The 14,244-nt window shown below is 40.3% G+C and overlaps 1 protein-coding gene across 2 annotated transcripts; it reads left to right on the forward strand.

Moving 5' to 3' along the window:
* The first annotated feature begins 127 nt into the window (after positions 1-127).
* On the forward strand, positions 128-11,182 carry SLC35A5 (solute carrier family 35 member A5). 2 transcript variants are annotated; one of them, XM_068696590.1, is made up of 6 exons: positions 128-517; positions 1,295-1,393; positions 3,069-3,202; positions 5,944-6,011; positions 7,234-8,029; positions 9,120-11,182. In XM_068696590.1, the coding sequence occupies exons 1-6, from the start codon at positions 388-390 to the stop codon at positions 9,186-9,188; spliced, it is 1,296 nt and encodes a 431-aa protein (XP_068552691.1). In that variant the 5' UTR covers positions 128-387; the 3' UTR covers positions 9,189-11,182. The 2 variants fall into 2 exon arrangements, with proteins under 2 accessions (XP_068552691.1, XP_068552700.1); XM_068696599.1 differs by having other exon boundaries at positions 378-517; positions 1,247-1,393.
* Positions 11,183-14,244: the final 3,062 nt, after the last annotated feature.

Here is a 14,244-nt window from a genome sequence, read left to right on the forward strand (position 1 = left end):
CCCCCGGTCGCGCCCATGACGCGAAACGAGGGGCTGGCAAAGCGCGGCCGGGCCTCCCCGCGCATGCGCGCCGCGGGGGACGAGGCCGGCATGGGTGACGTAACGGGGTAAGGGCAAGAGCCCTGAGGGGAGGGAGGGGCGGGTGAGGTGAGGTGGCAGCGCCGCGGGGGAGTGGCCCCGTGACGGGCGCTGAGGGAGCGGCGGGCGGGGTGGCGATGATGGCGGCCCCCCTCACAGCGCGTCCCTCTCCTAAAGGCAAAAGCGAGGGGGCAGCAGGGCTCGCGGCGTGAGCCCCTGGTGTGGGATGGCACCGAGCAGCCTCACCTGGCTGCGTGGCTTCCTAGGGAGCCGCTTGTTCTAGGATCGCCTCGCCCGGAGGGCAGCGGGATGGAGCTGAGGTGCTGCCGCCGCCTCGCCCCCTGCTCCAGGAGCACCGCCGCCACCTTCCTGCTCGGCGGGGTGTTCATAGCGCTGGGCTCCAGCCGGATCCTCCTGATGAAGTATTCTGCCAACGAAGGTACTGCCGGGCGGGGGGCGTAAGGTGCCTCAGCGAGGGGCGAGGGCATTTCGGGGGAGGCGTCCCCAAAATCCGAGCCCGCGGCTTAGCGCCAACGTCTCGTTGTTACATAAAGCGGGATAAATTCCGTGGTTTCTGGCATAAATGTCGCGGGATCTAAGGCAGAGTAGCACCTTGCGGCTGCAAGATGTCTGATCCGTGTGGAGATCGTCCCTGGAAAGGTGCGGCAGGGAATGAACGCCTCAGGAGCTGCCTGTCAGCAAATAAATTGGGCAAGCACGGCTGGGGGTGGACGTCTTGGCCAATGTTTCTCATCAGGTTTTAAGAAATAGTGTGCATGTTATAACTGTCTTGCTGTAACGCTTCCCCCGTCAGCGTATATCAGCGAAGCACGCTAGCAAAGAGCAGGTATAATCCTAAAAGATATTGTGTCATCCTGGAAGCCTTTTCCTTGGAGGTTAAAAATAGCATTTTTCTGCCTGGGGGAAAATATTCCCCTTATTTTTTTAAGATAGCGTTATTCCTGAATTCTTCCTTAAAGTTTCATTGTAAACCGAGACCAAATGAAGGAGGATTTCACCTAGGAAGGGGAGCGTTCAGGCAGTGGTATACCATCAAAACCTGAGTATTTATAATTGAAGTGCTGAAAGAGCCCTTTGTGTTCATGGGGAGTAGCTAAAATTCTGACTGGAGGGGTTAAAATAGTTTCTTCTCTAATTGTGAATGCAGGAGATAGAATCTGACCGTGTACTCTCTACAATTTGCTGAATCCCACAGATAACAAATATGATTACCTTCCTACAACGGTGAACATATGTTCTGAAGTAGTGAAATTGTTCCTCTGTTTGATACTGGCACTATGGGTTAAGAAAAAAGGTAAGTACGTATGTTTAACATAACAAAGATGTACTGATTTTCTAAGATTTGCTGTACTTCAGTTTTTTTCCTTTGACTAAAAGATTCACGTTTAATAGTATAGCAAAAGTCCTGCTAGTAATGTTCTCTGGGATTGTGTCTTCCATACAGAATTATAACAACACTTTTTACAACTGTACTTTGTGCTATAAATTCACGTGTTCTCAAGTTGTTGGTATGATAGCTGAAATGAAGACAGATAAGCTGAATTAGATAGTGTAATGAAGACACAATCTATTTTTTTATTTTTTTTTTAAGAATTTTAGCACAGCATCAGGGTAGGATAATAGGTACTTCACCTCACTGTGAAGATGTGACTGAACAGAATTTTATAAATTGCTTTAACTAAAGGATCTGCCTTTATCTTCCAATCTTCTGAATGCATCTATTTAAAAGTGCCACCACCTTCCACTGGAGGGGATTATGTGTGTGGTGGTATTTCAGTCAGAAGCAGCATTTGAATGTAAGAATTCAAAGTAGCTTTGTTACAAAGACAAATCTTGGGGCTGCTGTCTGTACAGGAAAAGTGGCGTCAGGCTTCATTACCTTCCAGTTTTGTATTGCAGGCTATTTTTCTCATTTCTTTTCGGGCCTTTGTACAGTTTCTGTCCTGATTTAAAAAGGTTGAGAAGCTAACTTTTTAGCATTGCAATACTTTAGAGTACAGACGTTTAAGTTGGAGGAGGTTGTCAGGTGCAGTCAGCACGTTATTACTTGTTAAATTGAAGTGCTAGTTTTGTCCACTTACTCGTTTAACAGTCATGGCTCTGGCAAGCCAATAAAAATTGTACCCCACCATTTAATGCAGAAATACCTGAGACAGTGAATACAGTTAATGTTTGCCGTCCTTTGCTACTGCGTATTTTCAAGTTTGCTTTCTTTTTTTTTTTTTTAATTTGTTTTCTACCAGATTTCTGAGTTTTACTGAGCTCAGTGTGTAACTAAATCAGAAGAGGATTAGATAACATTCTGTAATCTTAAATCTGTACTAACAAAGTGCTTCTGTTGTCAACTTTAGACCAGTCTAAGGTTTGGCACAACCCTAAAGCACGTGTCCTGAATACCTAAGTAAATGTCATTCTTTGTGCCTTGTCCCTTCTGCTTTCTTCCCGTTTGCTCTCTTTTGACTCGGATTGTGTGTTGTATATATACCAAGTTCTGATTTATTTTGTATTTCTGGTGTTACTGGCTGTCCTCTGGGTGGTATGTGAACAGATCCCCTGTTTGAGTCATTGTTTCAGGTCTAGATGTGATTAGTAATCGCCCAGTAATGATGTGACTATTGTGTGGGGACTTTCTAGAGTGCTTTCTGGCCCTGAGCAAATGATTGATGCTTGCTTTTTTGCTTCCAGTGGGCAAATACTCTCATGGGGGGGGGGTTTAAAGGATTCTTGGATGGTTTCTCTGGTGAAACAAGAAGGTGAATGCCCATAGGCAATGGATTGCTCTCTAGCTACGTGTTCTGCCTTGGGTGTGTCCTCTGTGTTGCCAGAGACCTGTAGTACCTGAGGCTTTTTGCAGTCCAGCAGTGTTCTTAAGAACACAACAGTGGTACCTGTTCAAAAGGGTTTGGAATAGACTTGTACTAAAATAAAACAAGAAAAATGTCTTTCCTCTTAATTTGTTTTCCTTCCAGAGGGTTGTTTGGATCATCCCTCTGGATGTCTTTCCTGGAAGAATTTTTGTAATTCCATGAAATGGTCAATTCCTGCCTTTCTTTACTTCTTGGACAACTTGATTGTCTTCTATGTGCTGACCTACCTCCAGCCAGTAAGTATGCATGTACTGAATTAAGTATCTTCTGATGTTTTACCAATTGATAACATTAACCTTAAGCTATTTACAGTTGTAACATTGACAAGGCGAGATTTTCAGGTAAATGAATGATCTCTAGATCTTCAGCTAGACCTTCTTATTTATTTATTTATTTCTTTTCCCCTGCCAATGATCCGTGTTTTACAGCTGTCAGTAGAGGAAGGTCTCTGTATTTTCTCCATCCTAAATAATTTAAGAATAGGCTGAATTACCTAAGAGTGGGACAGGTTTTTTTGTTTTTTACACTTCTTTTTCTTCAATTCAGTATTCCTTTTTAAATGTATTTGCTCATCTTGCTAGTATTTGAGTCTCAATATTCTGTCTTCTGTTGCTTTATGTACGTGACTTTACATGTTGACTTGCATTCTTTCCTCACCGTTTCCAAAGAAAAGCAAATTCCAAAGAAAAGCAAATAAATGTAACCTGCTAAAGCAGGTGAGCAATAGGAAGTGAGCAAGGAGGAAAACTGTTTGAATCTCAATATTTACATACATTTTTATGTTGCTGTGCATTAAATGTGGTTGTGTTTAAGCACAAAGTTTAATTGCTAGTTTCTTCTAGCTACATTCAGCCTTCTGGATAAATCTACAGATTCTCAGCATACAGTTTTTGAGCTTTCTTTTTTCATGCTAGGGTACTTTTTGGTTCACAAACCGGTTAGGTGAAAACAAATGATTAGTGCTTGCTATAAATAGCATGGCTACACTTGTTTGACATTAAAAATTTGTATAAATGTTTCTTCATTTTCATTCAGGCCTTCTCCTCTAAAATGATGCCCTTTTAGGTGTACATTTTTGACAAGGATGGAACAGTCTGGAATAGGGCTTGGCTGGAAAAACATACTGAAAACGAACATTCTGGATGTTTTAATACAAGTTGATGTTTTCTCCTTTGGGAAGGCAATTCAGCTATTACATTTGTAATACCAAAACCTGATACTTAAAAGGTTACACCACACTGATGCTTTCTTAAGCAATTTGTTTTGGCTCAAGTCAAGGTGATCTTTTTGTGAAATGCGCAGCTTGTATATTGCACACGGACACACTGCAAAACTGGTCTCTCTCCCCTCAGAACATGTGTGCTCTTCCAGAATTTTTGGTGTCTTTTAACTGACAGCTGAAATTGTAATACAGACATAAATAATAGATGAGATAACTAAATACCTGTAAGGTAGCATGCCTTGAAAGAGTTCAAGACCCTGCAAGAGAAAAGGCAGAGGCAAGATGCCTAAAAAAAGGTGGCCATGCCTGGATGAACTTTGTTTCACGTGACTTTTAAAACTATAGATTTGGGGCTATGTAATTACTTGGGTGAGCAGTTGTCTGAGGTATAGAGTGGGTTTGTTGAGATCTTTTCTCCTGAGGCTTCAGCAGTAACTGTGGATGCTGTTTTCTGCTCAATCTGTTACTGGTAAAACTTATTTTTAGAAACTTTGCTTCCAGCATGCAAGCTAGTAGCATAGTAATCTGTGGTTAATTTGTTTCTTATTTGTACTTACCTAAAGCAGAGGTCTCTTGAAGCCTCGGAGAACAAAGAAACTCAAAATCAATTCATTTTTAACTATTCTGCTACAGATTTTGGTCATATTACGTTACCAGAGATGGTTGGGGCTTAGTCTGTGAGACCAAAAATATACGTGGAACGTTTTGCATATCATTTATATATTAGTTTTGCGCCAAGCCTCATTTTTCCAGAGTAATTTCTGTCAGTTCCAGATTCATCTGTTTATTCAATGTTTTTCTTCTTCCATAATATTCGTCTAACATATTTTTTTTTAACCGAGTTGTAATTTCACAAAGCAGAAACTTAAGCTGTGATTTCTTAGGCAGGTGTTTCTTGTGTCAGTCTTCAGCTTACTTGAGACCTTGTCATGCTGCTTCGTGAGATTTATTATTCAGCAGGTAGTGCCAATCTATTCCAAAAAAAACACCTAAGGTGATGGGAAAAGGGCATATGCTTTTCCTTTGATAAATGAGAAAGGCTCTGCAATAGCAGAACCTGAGAATGTGGACATGTAGATAAGAAAGTACAAGATAAAGTCACTTTGCACTTCTGAATCCATGTGTATGTTTTTGTGCAAAATCGTCTAAAAAGCAATCTTCCTCTGATGTTGAAATGGAGGAAAGAGTTCAGATGCCTATTTTTTATATGTATACTGTTTATACAGGATAATCCTGTCATGAAATTCAAGGTGAGCATCTCTTTATGTTTTATAATCGATAAAGGAGATGCATTTGATGTGCAAAAAGTTTATTTTCTGTCCAAGTCTGAGATACCATGGATGCTACAAGCTGCCATCAGAAGCAGCCTCACCTTCCCCTATTCAGAGTTTCCTTTTGGAGCATCTTTCTCACTTGTGCTGACACAGCTGATTTTGCAGCTTAGTGGTCGGCCTGACGGGGAAACTGATCTGCCAGAAAAATAAACAGTTTTCTTTTTGGCCAAGTACATTTCCAGCTGGATTGTTTTCCTAACATCTTTGTTTCAGCAGAGCTCTTCCTGCTGTAGTTAAACTTAATCTCCACACTTTGCTTGATACTTTGAAGTGGGACTTGAATTTCATTTTAAGGGTGTGCTACTCGGCACCAGGGTGATGCTTTCCAAACACCTTGCAGAAAGGGGACCACTCAAAATTGGTGGGCTTTTGGTGTCAACATGGTGTCTGGACTATAATGTTGCTCTCCTTCTTTTTCTAGGCAATGGCTGTACTTTTCTCAAATTTTGTCATTATAACAACAGCTCTTCTCTTCAGGATAGTGCTAAAGTAAGTAGTACTTATGAAGGTAAATGAGATTTAATTTTTTATCTTTCTGATGAAGAGGTTATGTTACATTCTTTCTGTGTCTGATAGGCACCATAATAATGTTTTCTTATGGCTATACCAACTTGATGAGAGATGGCTTTGTATTCTGCATACCAGAACATTGGAAATAATAGCTTGTAAGGAGCTCCTACATGTCTACATTTGGTCACCTGTAACAGAAAACGAATGAAATCATGATTATATACTTGTTGAATGGCCAGAATTAAGGTCTGGTTTTGGGTTCCTTCATTTGTTCATTAAATTTCATATTCATGATGAGCAGTACTTCTTGCCAGTTTCTGGTCAACTGTGTGTTTTTAAAAGTAAATATGTACGTCTGTTCTTTGTTATTCATGTGACAAAAGCCAGTTTCTCTGTCCTGTGTGTTCTTCAGCTGACTCGTGCTCTTTATGGTGTGGTTTAGATTCAGAAAAGACTAGCAGGGAAATGGATATTAGCTTTCATACTCCACCTAAAAGGTTACTTGTGTTCAACTTTGAACAAAGATGCCTTTTCTACAGGCGTTAATATTTCAGAAGAGCATCTGATGGTCTGACCAAAAGGCTTTTTCTTAGTTTTTTAGATTTACATCTCAAGATGTCACCATTTGCTTAATCTTCCAAAATTCTGATTTTTTTTCTTTTCCACACAATAAACAGGATTTCCTTGGGTGAAAAAGTGTAAAATAGCTAAGACTGTTAGGTCTTCTAAATTGCATTCCTATCATCAGAAAATATTAGAAAGGTGCACAAAATCATGGGGGAAAAGTGAAATGTTGTGAAGATTTCCCAGAGAAAGAGAATTATTTGAACGTCTGACTTTCTTTGAATTCATCAAACCTGTGTTCTGTGTTCACGGAGACAAGAGTTGCTTTTAGTGGTCAGGTGTTTGGCATCTAGAACTACCATCTTGAAAGACTTCCCTTAAATTGTCTCTGCACTTTGTGTGTTCTCCCTTTTGTGTTTCTGTGATCACCAGGCTGGGGTCTACTTGCCACAGAAAAGAACCCTACGTTTTCGCATTTTCCTGTCAATTACGAAAACCCAAGATGTTTCTTTGTACTTGTCTGCATCTCCTTACCTGTGGCATGATGTCTTTTCTGTGTTTTTTAGAGCTCGTTCTCTTGTTGTTTAATTTGTGCCGCTGTGTTTCTAAAGTTAGTGGCTTTTTTGTCTGCTCCTAGGCGAAAACTCTCTTGGGTACAGTGGGCATCTCTGGTCATCTTATTCCTGTCCATCGTTGCCCTGACTCTGGGAACTGGAGGCCATCAGCAAAGCTTGGCTGTACACGGATTCCATCACAATATGTTTTTCAGTCCATCTAACCACTGCCTTCTTTATACGGGACCTGAGGAACCGTGTGTTGAAAAGGGCAACTGCGGAGCACCCAGCTTCCTTCCCAGCTTCCAGTGGAATGTCACCAGCACCATGGCAGGAGCACTGAAACCTCTCCGCCTCAGTCTGGGACATCTGCTTATTCTAGTGCAGTGCTTCATATCTGCCCTGGCTAACATCTACAACGAAAAGATCTTGAAAGACGGGGACCAGCTTGGTGAAAGCATCTTCACGCAGAACAGCAAACTGTATGCCTTTGGGGTGCTGTTCAATGGGCTGATGCTGGGTCTGCAGGCCAAGGACCGGAGGCAGATAGGGAACTGCGGCTTCTTTTATGGGCACAACGTCTTCTCAGTGACTCTTATATTTGTCACAGCTTTCCTGGGGCTATCAGTAGCCTTCATCTTGAAGTTCCGAGACAACATGTTCCATGTTATGACTGCTCAGATCACCACTGTCATCATCACCACAGTGTCTTTCGTCATTTTTGACTTCAGGCCTTCTTTAGAATTCTTTTTGGAAGCTCCTGTGGTGCTTCTTTCCATATTCATCTATAATGCCAGTAAACCAAGAGGCCTGGAATTTGTCACTCCGCGGGAAAGGGGCAAGCTCTTCAAAGGAGACACGTGGGAGAGGTCAAGTGGGGTAAGGCTTTTCAGTACTCCTCTTCTCTGGTTTCTCCATTGTTTCACCTCCATTTCCACCATGGCATATTTGGAAGATTTGTTGTGCATGTGACCAGACTCATAAATCTTTAAAATTGTTGGGAAATTTTTTTGCGTATTCCACTTTTTAAATTCATGAAGCTCAGGTAAGTGTTGCTTTTCTGCCGTGACTACAGACAGTGCTGTGAGCAACTTCAGCAACTTTTATACAAATCCTCTTTTGCGACTTCTTTGACCAGATACATTTTTCCACTGGCCCTGGGCATACAGAAGTTGGAACTGACTCCTGGGAACTAACTGTACTTAAGTAGAACTGATAAATCTTTGTGTAGCATAAAGAAATTAATATATTTGTTAAGATTCTTCATACTGTAAAAGTCAAAAGATATCTGAAGACATATTAACATGATTTTTTTCATACACAACATTTTCTGCAGGTACTTTTTTTTTTTTTTGCCCTAATTTGAATAGTAATCTAAACAACTAGAACGTGACGCAGAGGGCTTGCCTTTAGGCTCAGCTCATTTAATTGAGCTGAGAAATTAGAGTGGGAAGGAGCTAATGTCTGTGTGTTCTGCATGTACAGATCTGCTCTGTTACACATGATGCAACCAGCAGAGAGTGCTGTCTCCATTTATTTCTAGAAAAAATTAAACTTGGTAGAGATGTTTTCAAGAACTTCTACCCTTTTATATTGTTGTTTAACAAGCAGTAAATAATACAGATGTATTTTTTGGGGTAGCTGGCATTACCTGTTTTAACATTTACAATTGAGCATCTGTGGTAAAAACAGTGCTATGTGAGCAAGTTTCCTGATGAATGGATAGGCTACAAGCTGTTTAGAGACAAGTCAGTAAAAGTATTAAAGATGAATGGGATGTTTCTTATGAATATGTATATGTTAGAGGAAGATTTTAACATACTGGTAAAACATGTAAATTACTGGGTGTTAATATCACAGAGATACCATAAATAAACTTTCTTCTTTTCTTTCTCTCTTTCTCTTCCTCTTTCTATGTATCAGTAACAAGATGTCTTTTGCTCACATTGTTCTCTTCTTATTCCTGTAGGATGGAGAAGAATTTGAGAGACTGAACAAACCAAGCAGTGACATCGATACAGATGAAGATTCGCTCTAGTGTGGAGCTGGCTAAGAGGAATGCTATTACTCATAGTGAGAGAATGTTAATGTTTCCTTGACATAGCGAAGGGTCCTTTTTTCCCATTTGCAGAACAATTGAGACTACTTTGGGTCCGGATGTCAGAGATGGATGAGGAAAACATTCAAGCTCTTAATTTGAGCCATTTATTTTTGAGAGCTGTTTTCCCTCTTTCCATCTGTGCAAATTAGGAGTTCAAAATCTGCTGAAATAAATAGAGTTTATACCTGAAGTGGACAAGAAGAGGCTTGGACCCTGGACTCAGTTGTCTGGGTGACATGCTGCATTGGAGGGCAGTCCTGGACTCTAACCGTATGTCTTTCATCACTTTGGTTGACTGTCCTGAGTCACTGCACAAGCTCCTGTGTGAATTCCTTGGTTAGCAAAGCAGAGATGATAAAACTTGTCCACGTTGCAGAAGTGATATAAGGGTTGATTGGCATCTTCCAATGTAAAAATGCGTCATTAAGTTTTCTTTTCAGGGCTTAAGATGTTACTAATAACCTCATAAATAAGAGGCGAATTGACTGTTTTACTGTATTTTGGTGATTCACATTGAAATATCCCTTGCTGAGTGAGAGAGTCCCCCTGAACCAATCTCATCAAACCTTGACCTGAGAATGTATAATAATCAGATAATTTGTCTGAAGGATCAACATGTTTGTAATCTAGGAGAATCTTTTCCAGTTTGAATGGTCTTAATTCTGTTTTCATTCCTGTTTTACACCAGTGTAACTCCGTACTGGCTCCTGTGGAGTCCTTTCTGATTCTCTGATGTGACTGAAGCAAATTTCACTCTCACATTTCCAGTATGAGACTTGTGTGTGCCTGTCTCCCAAATGTCTGGGGGAACTGAAATTTGGAATGCCTTTGTAGAAAATAGTAGATTTTACTGGCAACTTATGTGGCTTCACTTTGAAAGATCCTGAATAAAACATAAGCATGTTATTTGGTATGAATGTATCATAGGGGTCTTTATTACATTTAGAAAAGGTGTGTGGAGAGACTGATTTTGCACTGGGGCCACTATCTGAAAACGGATGTTATGCAGCTGCAATGATGCCCTGCAATATCTGGAACACTGAGCAGGAGGGTGCAGGTGTTGATACCATTTGTTGTTGCTCTGACAACTCAGACTGATAAGAGTTTGCATTCATTTTTGCAGAGAGCAAAATCATTCTGCGGAATGTCAGGCACGGTGAACTCAGAATCACTGTTGAGGAGTCTGCTGGATTGTATTTTCAGTGAGATGAAAAATGGGTTCAAAATAATTCGAGGAATTTTAAAAATTGGAGGATGAAGGGAACAGTCAAAAACAAGGCTTTGATAATGGAAAGATAGCTGTCGAAGGAATTCTTATGAAGGTATGCAATGAGTTCAGTGTCAGAGCCTCATACCACAGCGTATCTTAATCAATTACTGATGCATTTCTCTGTGGACTGAAGACAGTTCTGCCTTTGTTCCCCTCTGCCATCCTTTTTCCAGGCTCTGTGTGCCTACTTACACATGCTGTCTTGATGGCTCATTGCTATATTAATTAACATACCTCCTGTCACTGATCCATCAAGCAGGGCAGTCTGTTTCCAGTTGTGGCCGATGACTGTCAAGTTATAAACCACGCATGTGAAATTCTTATTCTGATTTCTTCCATCTTTTTTTTTTTTTTTTGGGAGTATGAACTTTTTCTAGCATGTATTAAGAATTACACAAAGTGAAATTACTGTTGTGGTTTGATTATATGAGCTAACCTTGTAAATATGTTGAGCTGAATAATGTTTTACAGCTGATCTTGTTGTGCTACCATAGTAGCTCATTTCATCAAGAGGAATCCTGGTTGTTTGGATTTGTACAGAATGAATAAGAAAGCATATTTGAATGTAAATTCCAGAAACATGAGTTTTGTTGGTGTGTAATATTCTATTTTGGGAAATGAAACTTCAATGCAAAAAAAAAAAAGTTCAAACTGTTCAAGACTTAGTTGCAGTAAGATGGTTTCTTTTTTTTTCCATTACATACAGGTTTGCAGTATATACTTGCCTGAATTCATTGTCTTTTTCAGTCACAGCTACCAACTTTAGCAGACATTCCCATGAAAAGTGAAAGCACTGTTAGTTTTAGATTGCTTTGCATTACTAGTGGTAGCTTTTTACATCACCTTTTGCAGGCAGCTTTGCCTTGCCTTAAGTCAGAACATAAAAATTAGCCTCATACCTCAAATGATAGAGCATCAAACCAAAGATGAGTATCTTTAAACATTTTCTTGACTTTCCTGCCATGAAATGTATGCCTTAAGAGAAATAAGAGCTGGAAATTATTGATCTGCAAATGTTATAAAGTATATTTAGACTTGCTTTCAGCTCTTGTCCTGCTTAGTCAGTTTTACGCTCTATAAATTTCATTGTAATAACTTCCATCACAAGCATGATGTCATGATTGACTTGTTTTGCTAAAGTCTCAGATTTCACAAAGATAACAGGAATGTAACTATGGAGGTCTATGGAAGCATTTACTTTCCTTGTAGAGTTAGATCCTATCTAACATGTAGAAACCTTTCTGTTGTCTTCAGGTGAACAGGTTGGAGGTCTTGGAGGCATTCAGTTGGATTGGCCAGGCAGGTTTCTTTTAATAATGGAGGAGAACTGTATATCCCCTATACAGCAACAGGAACATTAACAGCTGTCTAAAAATGGGTAAGGACTTAGCATAAACTTAGCAATAAAAAGTAAGTAACCCAAAAATATAACCATGCAGTTCTATGCAGCCATGCGGTCCATGGCAATGGTCAAATTTAGCATGTATATGAGATTTGTTAGAGGAAGTGACTACAAACCACAGTCAGCTGGAAAACAGCTCTGGTCAGCAAGGGGGGGCTGTTCTGTAGAGCTATACCTTGCGAATAGATCATGTGAATCCTACTGCAGTAACAGTGGTTAAATATTTCCATTGTATAGTTGCTCACCTACTCTGTCAGAAAGCTTACTATTTTTCTTTTCAAATGGTAATAGGGGTTTTTATGAGGAAGTTTTTTGGAGACCAACATTACTTTGGCACATAATCTTTAATGAAAGCATTGGGCAGAGAGTTCCTTCTACACTGTGAGTTAAAACCCAGATTCACAAATGTTTGAATTTAATAGCTGCTGAAAATGTTATGTTCCTCCCGCAGATCTGAGGAATTAGTTCATAAAACCTCTTGGGAAGAGAGGTCTCTCTATGTTTCTCTTGTTTATAACAAGCCAGTTAAAGTGATTTTTATTTTGTTTAATTTCATCTACTTTGTGAATGTAAAAACTGAGCCATCGTGCTTGAAAGACAGCCTGAGGGTGAAAACAGCTGTCTTTCAGCTGAATCAAATCCCAGAAATATGTATGAGAAAAAAGTTTTGAAATTTTCCTCATTGTGTGGAACCTGCCCGCTCAGAACTATGGAAGTAGTTAATCTCAATAAACCTGTGCTCAGAGTGATGCTGCAGGGGCAGATCCAGTACTTTGGATCTGATTTGTGTTTGGAGTAGTGTAGCTCCCTGATGCGTGTAGTCTTCAACAGAACTATACATTGTTGAAAACATTTTTTTTTCCTTCAAGCCTTGCTTTTAGTTCTCCATAGTGAGAGGTAGGTTGCAAAGTAAGGATTTTAAACCATTGCTAAAAATTCCTAGGAATTTTGAGATGGTTTGTAATGAAGGCAGAAATCAGCACCAGAATCATAACAAGTCTTCCGCAAATTTTATAAATATTCAAAAAAAAAAAAAAAAAGGCCATTTGGATTAAGCATTGCTCTCTGTTTTGTTAGTTAACTGTCTCCTCCTCCTGCTCAGCACAGGACATTTAGGTTTGATGTTTTGTAATGTGAGTTAAAAAGGCTTTCATTTAAGTATGCCATGTGGAAAAACAAGATTACAGGAAAGTTGAAATGAACACCTGAAAGAAAATCCAGAGGAGTTCGTCCTTTTGTTTACAGGAGGTGACTGTTAGGTACTTCTTCCTCTGCTTTTGCTTTAGGCAAAAATAATTAGGCAGCTGACCTTAACACACTGATACAGTAAGTACTTGTTTTCTGAAGCTAACCTATGGGACTTGATCTTTCTTCTGGAAACCTTTTGGTTCTGTGATTCTTTTTTTCACTTCTCTTAAATTTCTTTCTTAATTTCCCTGTCCACTGCTTTCAGCTGTGGAAGTGCTGTAACCAAAGGAATGCTTGGAAGCACTCTGCAGGCAGCAGTCCTCTCAAAATGGGTCTGTCAAAAGCCTGCCTTCCCCCAGTTAGCTCCATTCACAAATCCAAGAGGGGTAAGATGAACTGTGTCTTGTGCTGCCTAGACCTGGTGGCATGGAGGGTGACTTTGTACTGCCAAGGAAGAAGTGACAAGATCCTGTGACCCCTTGACATCTGTCTGCCTCTCTGACATTACAAAAGGCAAGCAGGGTCTGACTTCTTATGATCAAGTTCCTGAGGAAAGTGTCTGCTTTTGGGTGAACCTGTTGCTTTACCCATTTTGGTGTCATTTTGCTACCCCCACCCCTCAAAAATAAAATTAAAAAAAAAAAAAAATCAAATTACCTCACAGCTGAAAAAAGCAAAGGAGAGGGGAAAAAAAAAAAGGAACAGTAAAATGATAAATGTCACATTGTGGAGCATGCTCTGGCCAATTTTGAGTTGTAGTATGTACATGTTCCAGTGTTTTTGCTGTGATGACAGAACCAACTGAGTGACCTGTTGCCCATATGCATGAGGGGTGCGTCCGTACATGACATGTGCACCCATGTCACAGATTATAAAAAAGAAATGTGCATGGTCAGGTGTGTCTGAAACATTAGAAGTGACCGCTGTGCCACTATGAAGGTTTGCATGATGCTGTCACTTCAAGCTAGTGCTTAATCATGCTGCTGGGTCTTTAAGTTTTAGAAATCTAACCACAGTGGTATTGGAGGCATAGCTGTGCATGGAGTTCCTGCAGCTGATTTCAGCGGAGTAGCATGGTGCAACAGATCCAATGCCCAAAGGCACCAGGGAAAAGGAAACCATTCCAGAAGACA

The sequence above is a fragment of the Anas acuta genome, chromosome 1 (assembly GCF_963932015.1).
Source record: "Anas acuta chromosome 1, bAnaAcu1.1, whole genome shotgun sequence".
NCBI lineage: Eukaryota > Metazoa > Chordata > Aves > Anseriformes > Anatidae > Anas > Anas acuta.

Excerpts from the sequence above, each read along its gene's own strand:
- SLC35A5 (XM_068696590.1), top strand. The coding sequence starts at position 388 with ATGGAGCTGAGGTGCTGCCGCCGCCTCGCCCCCTGCTCCAGGAGCACC. Across the intron at positions 3,203-5,943 it reads TGCTGACCTACCTCCAGCCA|GCAATGGCTGTACTTTTCTC; the intron begins GTAAGTATGCAT and ends TTCTTTTTCTAG. Across the intron at positions 6,012-7,233 it reads CTCTTCAGGATAGTGCTAAA|GCGAAAACTCTCTTGGGTAC; the intron begins GTAAGTAGTACT and ends GTCTGCTCCTAG.